Source organism: Cyrtonyx montezumae, unplaced genomic scaffold (genome assembly GCF_038088225.1).
Source record: "Cyrtonyx montezumae isolate F1298 unplaced genomic scaffold, pur_monq_1.0 scaffold_21, whole genome shotgun sequence".
Classification (NCBI taxonomy): Eukaryota; Metazoa; Chordata; class Aves; order Galliformes; family Odontophoridae; genus Cyrtonyx; species Cyrtonyx montezumae.
The window spans coordinates 6,252,254-6,262,634 of NW_027071948.1; the positions used below are offsets into that span (position 1 = coordinate 6,252,254).

Consider the following 10,381-nt stretch of genomic DNA (forward strand, 5'->3'; position numbering starts at 1 on the left):
GCTAGGAGACTATGGCAGGCATGCCCATAGTGTGTCCCGTGGCGGCTGCACCCACTGCCCAGCGATAATTGCTGTCTCCTTGTATGGGAAAGGGAGCCAAAAAAGGGAAAAATGAAATACGCTCAGCCCCACTCAGCAGACTCCATCGTAGGGCGGCCACTGCCCCCTGGCGGCTGCAGCCACACAGCCCCACTGCGAGGCCCTGTCCCTCCAACCCGGGGCAACTCTATCCCGAAGCCCAGAGGGTTGGTACTGTGTCCCCACACGTGGCTGGCACTGCTGTCAGCGCACCAAGGGGACGCCACAGTCACAGCCAATCCCGCGAGCCCCCCCTGCAAGCCCTCGTGCTGCCCAGCTGCGAAATCCCAGGTACTTCCCGCAAACCCACGCATCTCGCACGTGCACACCTACAGGTCCCCTCTGCAAACCCACGTGCAAATCCTCCAGCCCCGCATGCAAATCCCGGGGTCCCATCGCACATCCAGGAGCACTTCGGTTGCACGCATTGCTCGTGGCCTTTGAGACTCAGCGGGTCCAGGGCAGCCTTGTTTTCTGCAGACTTGCCGCATGCGCCCCATCTTCTGCAAGCTCGCCACGTGCCCCCTGCTCTTTGCACCCCACCTCTTCCACTCCTCCCCTTGGCACCCCGCTTTCTGTAGGGCTGCTACGTGCGCCCGTCTCTTTGCACACCAGCTCCTCGTGCCCCGCTCCCCACAAGCCCACCCACCCAGCATCCCCCCCCACCTCCCCCCGCCGCGCCCTATGGGGTCGCCGCTCCCGTTTCCGGCCCCGCCCCCTCGCGGGGCAGCGCGCGGGCAGCCCCGCCCCCCGTCGCCATGGCGCCCGGCCCTCCCCCCCCTCCCCCCTCCGCCCCGTTGCTATAGCGAACGGGAGCCGCCGGTGCGGGGGGCGTGTCCGACGGGCCGGCCCGCTCTCCGATTGGCCAGGAGGCGCACGTGACGAGCGGCGGAATGCAAATGAGCGATGGCCGCGCCGCCGCCTGAGGGAGCGCCGCGCCGCCCCGGCGGGAGGGCGGCAAGCCACGCCCCTCCGCGCTGACCACGCCCCTCTCCGGTAGCCCCGCCCCGCCCCGCCGGCCCGCGCGGCCGCAACCCCGGGAGGCGCCTCCGTCATGGCCGGCGGGAGCCGGGCCGCGGGGCCGCAGGTACGGAGCGCCGAGCCCCGCCGCTTTGTCTGGGCCGCGGGGGGGGTGGGGGGGGGGCGGGCCGCGCACGCGTGCGGGTGTCGGTTGTCCGCGCGTCCCGGCGGCCGTGCCTCAGTTTCCCCGTCGCCGCGGGGGGAAGTGGGAGGAGGGGGCTGGGGATGGACGCACCGAGCTCTGCCGCGCGCCCGTCCCCTTCCCCGCGCTCCTTCCGCCCCGGGCGGGGGCTCGGCCCGGCCCCGCGCGGCCGCTCCACGTGCGGCGGTGGGAGAACCGAGGGCCGCCCCGTGGGGCACCGCGCGCCGCTCGGCCCCGCGTGGGGTTGGAGGGCACGGAGCCCCGCGGCGTCCCTGTCCCACACCCGACGGGGACGAGCGGGGACCGACGGGGACGCTCCTCGCCACGCTCTCTGCTCCGCCGTGGCCCCACGCGCGAGGTCGCCCCGATGCACACAGCGATGTCACAGCGCAGCTCCCGGAGAAAGCCACGGCCCACGCGTCCGACCCCTGCGGCGCCAAGACCGGAGCACGGCGGACGTCACGGCCACGCCGCGGGCACGCAGCCACCGGCGGGGACTTCGGGAGCCACCTCCGGCGTGGCACTCCGCCGTCCCACCTGCCGCCCCGAGCGCGCCCCGTCCCGCGCTGGCACAGCAGCGCCCTCCAGGGACGTGACCCCGCGGCCTCCTGCCACCGGCACGGGGGCATCGCGCTGCCACGGCCCCCTGTGCTGCGTTTGTCCCTGCAAAACTGTGACCTGGCCACCAGGCTCACCTGGCGTGGCCACCAAGACCACCCGCTGTGGGCACCGTGGCTGCTGTCCATGGTGGAGCGCCCGACGCTGCTGTCCCTGGTGCTGGCGGTGGCACCCACCGTGGTGGCACCCGCCGTGGTGGCACAGGGCCTCGGCTCTCTTGCCGGTTATCGGAAGCCCATGGGAGCATGGGAGGCCGCAGAGCCATCGGGTGCTGGGGGCTGTGTCCTGGAGTGTGGGCACAGCCCTTGCTGGGAGTGTGGTGATGGCAGCTGTAGTGGTGGCAGCAGTGCTCCTGTGACCCTCCTGTGGCACCCAGCACTTGCCCCTCCATCCCTGTCCTCCTGTTCCTCTGTCCTTCCCTCTCACCCTTCAGCCCTTTCCTTGCACCCTTCCCTTAGGCCCTTTCCTCTTCCCGTCCATCCTGTTTTCCTCCCTACACTCCCTTCTTTCAGTCCTTCCTTCTGTCCATCTTTCCTTCCCCTTTATTCATATCCCAGTTCTTTCTGTCCATCCTCTCTCCTTCCTTTTATATTTCTGTCCATCCTTCCACACCTCTGCTTCCATCCCTGCCCTCTCTTTCTTCATCCCTTTCCTACTTACTTCCATCCATCCTTTCATCCCTCTGGTTCCTTTTATCCCTCCTTGTATATTTTTCCATCCGTCCATCCATTCTTCTCTCATTCCCCCTCTGCTTTCCTGTTCACTTCTGTTCATCTTTCCCTTCTTCTTGTCCCTTTCATCTTTTGCATCTGTCTTTCCATCTGTTCTCCTTCCCTCCCTTTGTCCTTCCATCCTTCTGTCCATCCTTCTATTTCTTCATTTGCTCTGTCTTTCTGTCTCCCCTTTGTCTTTTGCCCCTTCCCTAATTCATTCAGTTTGTCCTTCTGCTCATCCTGTGCTTATATCTTTCAGTCTTACTTCTTTGGTTCTGTTCTTTCCCTACTTATTCCTGTCCTCTGTCCCTTTGTCATTTCTATCTGTCCCCTCATTCCTTCCATCTGTTCCACCTTCCCTTCCTTCCTCTTTTCCAACCTCCTTCATCTTTTTTCTACCTTCATCCACCTTTATTCCACCCATCCCTCTATCTACCCCTTCTGTACTTGTGTCCCTATCTATCTTTCCATTCTTCCCTCCTGCCCTTTGTCCCTTCCAATTTCCTTCCTTCCCTCCCTTCAATCCTTTACCTCCTTCTGCTGTTGCTGGCTGCGCTTCTCATCCATCATTCTGTCCATCCTGCTTCCTTCCATCCTTCTCTTCCTCCCCTCACACTTCCCTTCCCTTCCCTTCCCTTCCCTTCCCTTCCCTTCCCTTCGGCACTGTGCACTGAGCATAGGGAGCAGTGGTCCGGGGGCACGCAGGGCTGCTCCCATCTTCCACCCTTGTGCCCCCCACCCCGTGGGACCCCCGACCCACCTCCGCACTCTCCCCAGCTCTAGGCCGCCCCAGCCGCCCTGCGTGGCCCTGCCACCGCCATGGAGAACGAGCAGCTCCCGGCACCTCCTCCCTCCAGCAGTGCTGGTGGCACCGGCACGACGCCCAGCAGCACCGGCACCGCGCGCCCGCCCGCCCCACAGATCTCCGTCTACAGCGGCATTCCCGACCGCCAGACCGTCCAGGTATGGCCGTGCTGCGCTACCCCTGACCCTAAGGATGGGGGTGGGGGGGGTACTTGGCTCTTCCCTTGGGTTTAGAACAGCAGCGCTGCATGCATCGGGAGGCTCTGGATAAAGGGTGAGGTGGAGCAGTTTGGGGTACCGGGCTGGCTGTGGGGTATTGCGTCCCACGTTCCCGCTGCTGCCCCGCAGGTGATCCAGCAGGCCCTGCACCGGCAGCCCAACACAGCAGCACAGTACCTGCAGCAGATGTACGCCGCGCAGCAGCAGCACCTGATGCTGCAGACAGCCGCGCTGCAGCAGCAGCACCTCACCAGCGCCCAGCTCCAGAGCCTGGCGGCCGTGCAGCAGGTACACCCCCCCAGGGTCACCCCCAGCTGCCGCAGTGCGATGCACACATAACGCTTTGCTCCCATTCCCAGGCCAGCCTGGCAGCCAACAGGCAGAGCGGCCCCTCGGGCAGCAATGGCACGCAGCCGGCACCGGTGCAGCAGCCCACGGTGAGTCCCTGGCTCCCCAGGAGCACCCCGCTGCCCCCACCCTGGCCCCAAAACCCTCCGTCCCGTTGCAGATCAACCTGGCCACGTCGCCAGCGGCCGCACAGCTCCTGAACCGGGCACAGAGTGTCAACCCCGGGGCGTCGGGCATCGCGCAGCAAGCCGTCCTGCTGGGCAACGCCGCCTCGCCCGCCCTCACTGCCAGCCAGGCACAGATGTACCTGCGGGCACAGATGGTAAGAGGCACCCGGCCCCACGGTGCTGTGGGGCAGCTGGGAGCAGATGGGTGGCTGTCGCTCTGCAGCAAGGTGGCCCAGACCCACAGGAAGCAGATGCTATAGGGTTTCTTTTGCCCCACAGCCTATAGGGTACCCATCACTATACTGTGTTGGATGTATGACAAACCCTACAGCGGAGCAATGGACAACTAGAAAACCTATGGGTTCTGTAGGGTCTGTCACCTGGCTGTGGGGCAGCCAGGCCCTGTAGGGTGAGCCTGAGCTCACAGGGGGGCCCTTTGTGCTGCTGGGGGGTGCCAGGTCCCCCAGGTTGCCCATCGCTCCACCACGGGGTGAGCAGACCCAAAGGGTGTCCATCATCTGTCTGTGAGGTGCAAGGCCCCTGAGGGAACACCTGACCCCAAAGGGTGAATATTGCCCTATTTTGAGGTGCCTAGGCCTTGTGGAGTGCCCACACCCCACAGGCTACCCACACACTGCTCTGGGGTCCTTGGACCCTATAGGGTGCCAACTGTCCCCACCCTGGGAGTGGCTATATGGGGTGTCCATCCAATGGGCTGTGTGAGCTTCAGAGGGTGTCCCCACCCAGCAGGCGGTACCCAGACCTCAAGAGATGGCCAGATCTATAGGGTGCCCCTTACCCTCATTGCTGGGGACCCATCCCAGGAGGGTACCTTCTGCTAGGGCAGGGGGGTGCTGGGACTTACGGGACACCTATGCTCTATGGAGTGTTCCTCACAGCACTGGAGATGCCCAGATCCCATAGGAAGCCCCTGCTCTGCTACGGAGTGCCCAGACCCCGCAAGGTCACTGAAGGGACAGGGGACAGCAGCACTGAGCAGGGACAAGGGCAAGGGTCCCACATGCCCCACACTTTTGCCATTGCATAAGGACATGGGGGGATGTTCGGGATGCCCCCCACACCCCTCAGGGACACACACTGCCATTCTCTCCCCCTAGCTCATCTTCACACCCACGGGCCCTGTCAGCACCGTCCGGCCTGAGAGCCCTGCACCTGTCCCACCACCGGCCCCACCGCCCGCCCCACCACCCGCCACCCCCCAGGTGAGCCCCCCCTGCTCCCCACACCTCCCCCCCCACCCCCCCCGCCCCACTGACCTGCTGCCATTGCAGGTGCACAGCCTGGCGCTGCGCCCCGCCGGCCCCCACCTCCCTGCCCTCGCCATGAAGCCCCCTGGCAGCACCCCACGGGTTGGGCCCCCACGGGCCCCCCCACCCGAGAACCCCAGTGATCACCTCAAAAAGGCTGAGGGCCCCGATGCCCGCACCCATCCCCTGGCCCGCACTGCTGCTGCCCCTGCTGCCGCCCACCCGCTCGTCACCCCAGGTAAGGCACTGTGCTGGGGGGGGGGGAGCTGGGACACCACTAGGTGCTGCAAGGGCAGCAGGCATTCACTCTGAAACCTAATGATGGCCCACCCCAGTTTCCTGGGCACCCCGTCTGTACTGGGGATCTATACAAGCCCGAGTGCCAGCGCTGGTGGGGCAGAGGGGGAGGAGGTTCCTCCTCGTGGTTCAGCTCTGGAAGCTGTTGGGGTGAGCCAACCTCAGGGTGCTGCTGTTGCCCCTGTGGGATAGCCTCACCCCAGTCACCAGTGAATGCTGCCAGGTTGAGGAGCACCCTCACTGGGAGGGAGCTCAGGGTGGCACTGCTAACGAAGCCCCTCACCCTTGTCACCCCCCTCCTCAGCCTACACCCCACTGCAGCCGCCCCAGTTCCTGCAGCAGCCGCCGAAGCCAATGCAGCAGCAGCAGCAGTTCGTCATCCAGCAGCAGCAGCAGCAGCAGCAGCTGGCACCCCGCGTGCAGCCCCCCCCAGGCCCGGCTGCCCCCCAGCTCCAGCCGCTGCCCCCTGCCAGCCCCGGCCCAGCCCCCCCACCCAAAGCAGGAGCCCCCCATGGCACAGGGGCCGAGGGTGCAGCCCCCAACGGGCACCCCGGCTGCTACGGAGCACCCCGCAAGTTCCAGCACGCCTCCGCCGTCATCCTGCAGCTGCAGCCCGCCGGCAGCACGGTGAGGGCCCCCCCGCCCCGCAGAGCAGGGCAGCGTGCATGGGGCCACCTGTGTGCACGCGGGTGGGCGTGCATGTCAGCTCCGTGCACACCTGCCACCGGTGTGCCAGGTGCACGTGTGTGTGCATGCACGTCTCAGCTATGCACGTGGGTGTTGCATGCGTGCACGGCCTGTGCCTGCTGCGTGTGCGATGCGCGTGGCCCACGCACCTGGACCGCGTTTGCACGCGCGTACGTGGCTCACGCACAGGCACGCGAGCGCCTGTCTGCTGCCTACACGTGCACATCTCCACCCGTCCCACACACGCGTGCAGCAGCGGCAGCACCGCCCGACCCGGGCACCTGCGTGCACACGCGTGTGCCTCACGCGGACGCCCCGGCCCCGCGCACCCCCGCCCACGTACGGTGTGTGTTGGGGTGCGCTGACGCCGTCCCCGCCGCAGCCGCCGTTGGGTGCCGCAGAGTCCGCCCGCCGGGACGCGCCTCCCGCCGCCAGGAGCCCGCCCGGCCCCGGCCCCGAAGCGCCTCAGGAGGAGCGCGGCCCCGCGCACGGTAAGCGCGGGAAACTGAGGCACGCGCGGCCACGCCACGCCCCTCCCCTCAAGGCCACGCCCTCTCGCCCTGCGCCGCGCCTTCGCGCCGAGGCCCCGCCCACATGGCGGAGCGCGCACGCGCGGCCGCGGCCAATGAGAGCGCGGGGCGTGGTCGTCGCCCGGCCCCGCCCCGCCCCGCGCAGCCGCCGCCGCCGCCCCGGCCCGGCCCGGCCCCGCTCCGCCTTTGTCCCCGCTCCGCCGCCGCCGCCGCCTTTGTCCCCGCCATGGGACCGCCGCGCCGCTGAGCGCCGCCGGTGAGTGCGCTCCGACCCGCTCCGGCCCGGCCCGGTGGGCGCTGACCTCACTTCCGCATCCGCCCCCGGCCCGGAGCCGCCGCGGCCCGGTCAGGTGAGGCCGGCGGGGCCTAGCGCGGCCTAGGGAGGAATGGCGCGGCCTAGCGGGCCCGCTGCTGCGGCCTGGCGGGGCGGGGGGCGGCGGGGGCGGGCGGCGTCGCGTGGAAGCTGACGGTTCCCTCCCCCTCCCCCCCCCCACTCCCACGTCCGCAGAGCCGGGCGCGGAGCGCGTGGATGCGCCGCCCGCCGCCCCCGCCCCCGGCATGACCTCGGGCAGCGGCAGCGCTGCCTCCACCGTCGCCGGCGCCGCTCCGCACAATGGTGAGAACAAACCGCCGCAGGCCGTGGTAAAGCCGCAGATCCTCACGCACGTGATCGAGGGCTTCGTCATCCAGGAGGGCGCCGAGCCCTTCCCGGTACGTGGGTGTGGGTGTGGGTGTCCTTGTCCCTTCCCCCCCCGCCGCCCCCGGCCCCACTGACGCTGCCACCCGCAGGTGGGCCGCTCCTCGCTGCTGGTGGGGGGCCTGAAGCCGCAGTATGCGCAGGAGCTGCTGGCGGAGCGCGCCCCACAGCACGACAACACCACCACCACCGACTCCGAGATGGAGGAGCCGTACCTGCAAGGTGAGGGGGGGCACCCCACGGTGGGACCCCGTGAGGACTTCACCCCTCCCCGGCTCAGCGCCCGCTGCTCTCTCAGCAGAGTCCAAAGAGGAGGGGGCCCCCCCGAAGCTGAAGTGTGAGCTCTGCGGCCGCGTCGACTTCGCCTACAAGTTCAAGCGCTCCAAGCGCTTCTGCTCCATGGCGTGTGCCAAGAGGTACCAGGGCCCGACCCCCTGTCCTGTGCCCCTCCCCAGCCCCGCTCTCACCCCTCCCCCCCCACCCACTGCTGCCCGCAGGTACAACGTGGGCTGCACCAAGCGCGTGGGGCTGTTCCACCCCGACCGCAGCAAGCTGCAGAAGCCTGGAGGTCCCCCCCACGGCCGCCGCCGCGCCTGCAAAGTGCCCACGCTCAGCAAGGACACCAAGAAGCAGGTGAGGAGGGGGTGTGGGTCCACCCCGTGGGGTGTAGCGGGGCCGGTGCTGCCCGGTGGCTCTGTCCTGCAGACGCCGGTGTCCCTCCCACCGGGTTCGGGGCCGCTCTCGGTGACCGCATCGCTGCAGCTCAACCACAGCCAGGAGGACTCGAGCCGCTGCTCGGACAACTCGAGCTACGAGGAGCCGCTGTCACCCATCTCGGCCAGCTCGTCCGCCTCCCGCCGGCGCCAGGCTGAGCGCGACCTGGAGCTGCGTGACATGGAGCTGCCCGACATGCATGTTCGGGAGCTGGCGGGCATCGGGCACCGCTTCCTGCCCAGCGAGCCCAGCAAGTGGAACGTGGAGGACGTCTACGAGTTCATCCGCTCGCTGCCGGGTGAGGAGCGGCAGGTTGTGCTGTGCAGGGCTCTGTCAGCTCAGGGCCGTGCTGAGCGTGTCAGTGTCGCGTTCCCCCCCACCCCCCCCGCAGGCTGCCAGGAGATCGCAGAGGAGTTCCGCGCGCAGGAGATCGACGGGCAGGCGCTGCTGCTGCTGAAGGAGGACCACCTGATGAGCACCATGAACATCAAACTGGGGCCGGCCCTCAAGATCTACGCCCGCATCAGCATGCTCAAGGACTCCTAGAGCCGCGCCGCCGGCTCACGTGGACGCTCCCGCCGGGTGGGGAGGGGGGAGGGGGCATAGACCCGCGCCCCCCCCCCCCACCTCAGCCCTGCCTGTCCCGGTTGGGGGAGGGGGGACACCCATCACTGAGCACAAACAGCCCCGGGGCGGCCCCCCCTCGGCTGCGGGGTGTGTACATATAGCCCATAGCGATAGCGGCCCCACTCCGGCAGGGAGCCCCCCCGGCACAGCACGGCGCGGCGGGGAGCAGCAGGACGGTTGCCTTAATGCGTGGCCCCGCTGGGGTCGGCTGCCCACCCCGGGGTCGGGGGGACGTGGGGGGGTGCCTGCCGGGATGGCACTGCCCCCAGTGGGGCTGCTCCAGGGGCACCTCAGTTAAAGGACGGAGGCGGTGGGGGCTCAGTCCCCCTGGCAGGTAAGGACCCCCCCCCAGCCCACACCGCTGCCGCCGACCGCTGCCACGGTCTTTCTAAGAAAAGGAGGAAAAAAGAAAAAAAAAGGAAAAAACACAGAAACCACAACCCCTTTTTTTTCCCTGTTTTTGTTTCTAATAAACACTGAAAAAGAAAACTGATCCCCCCTCCTCCTCACCCCAATGCTTTGCCTCCTCCTCACACCCCCATCCTGGGTAAAACAAGGCACAGCACAGGGACAGCGTCGTGGCTCAGGGCTTTGTGTCACTTCCCATCCCACCTCCCCCCCCCAGTCCCACAGAGCTTGGCTGCTATGTCCTGCTGGTGGCCGCCCCGGGGGGGGGAACACCTTTTGTTCCCTTTTTGACCCCCAACCCTGGTGGCATCCCGAACAGAGATGGCACTGAGGGGCAGTGAGGTCCCCTGTGCCCCCACTGTCCCTGTGCTGCCCCTGCCTGGGGGGGGCCAAAAGCTGCAGCGAGGGGCACAGGGATGGTGTCCATGGCCACGGTGGGGTGACCCTGAAGCTGACGTGTCCCTGGGGATGGTGGCCATGGGGACAGTCCCGAGCTGGTGGCTGCTGTGTGGTGGCCCCAGCACGGTGTCCTCGGAGGTGGTGGTGGCCACAGTGATGTGGCCTCAGAGGGTCTGAGTGTCCCCCAGAGCTGGTGCTGGTACCCATGCCACTGCCCCAGCAGCGCCTTTGTCCCTACAGCACCAGAGCTGCTGCCTTCCCCACTTCAGCAGCCACCATCCCCACATTGGAGGGGCTTTGGGGCCACCCCCCACCCCCCAGTTCCAGGTGCCACCTTTGTCACCGAGCAGCCCCACAGCCCTCCCGCCATCCCCACGTCCCCGCTGCAGTGGCACCACACAGAGCCCAGCTTTTGTTTCCTTTTCTTTTATTCTTTCTTTTTTTTTTTCTTCCCCGAAATGGGCGCTGCTTTGCGGGGACGGACGGGGGGAGGGGGGGGGAGGGGGTCCCGCTGCTTTCCAACCGCCAGCAAACACCTCCCCCCCCACCCCCCCCGCCGGCTTCTCTATGAGCCACAATGCAAGACAGTGGGGAGGGGAGGTGTCTTTTTTTTTCCTTTTTCTCCTTTTTTAATAAGGTAATCGC

General features: G+C 67.3%; 1 protein-coding gene across 3 annotated transcripts; it reads left to right on the forward strand.

Annotated features, from left to right (window-relative positions):
- Positions 1 to 1,078: 1,078 nt before the first annotated feature.
- Positions 1,079 to 9,533, forward strand: PHC2 (polyhomeotic homolog 2). 3 transcript variants are annotated; one of them, XM_065738211.1, is made up of 15 exons: positions 1,079 to 1,165; positions 3,349 to 3,534; positions 3,724 to 3,882; positions 3,954 to 4,031; positions 4,103 to 4,264; positions 5,228 to 5,332; positions 5,402 to 5,615; positions 5,979 to 6,301; positions 6,744 to 6,852; positions 7,400 to 7,602; positions 7,681 to 7,810; positions 7,887 to 8,004; positions 8,086 to 8,221; positions 8,294 to 8,600; positions 8,694 to 9,533. In XM_065738211.1, exons 2-15 carry the CDS (start codon positions 3,391 to 3,393, stop codon positions 8,846 to 8,848), a joined length of 2,343 nt encoding a protein of 780 aa, XP_065594283.1. In that variant the 5' UTR covers positions 1,079 to 1,165; positions 3,349 to 3,390; the 3' UTR covers positions 8,849 to 9,533. The 3 variants fall into 3 exon arrangements, with proteins under 3 accessions (XP_065594283.1, XP_065594285.1, XP_065594284.1); XM_065738213.1 differs by having other exon boundaries at positions 8,351 to 8,600; XM_065738212.1 differs by having other exon boundaries at positions 7,890 to 8,004.
- The last annotated feature ends 848 nt before the right edge of the window (positions 9,534 to 10,381 follow it).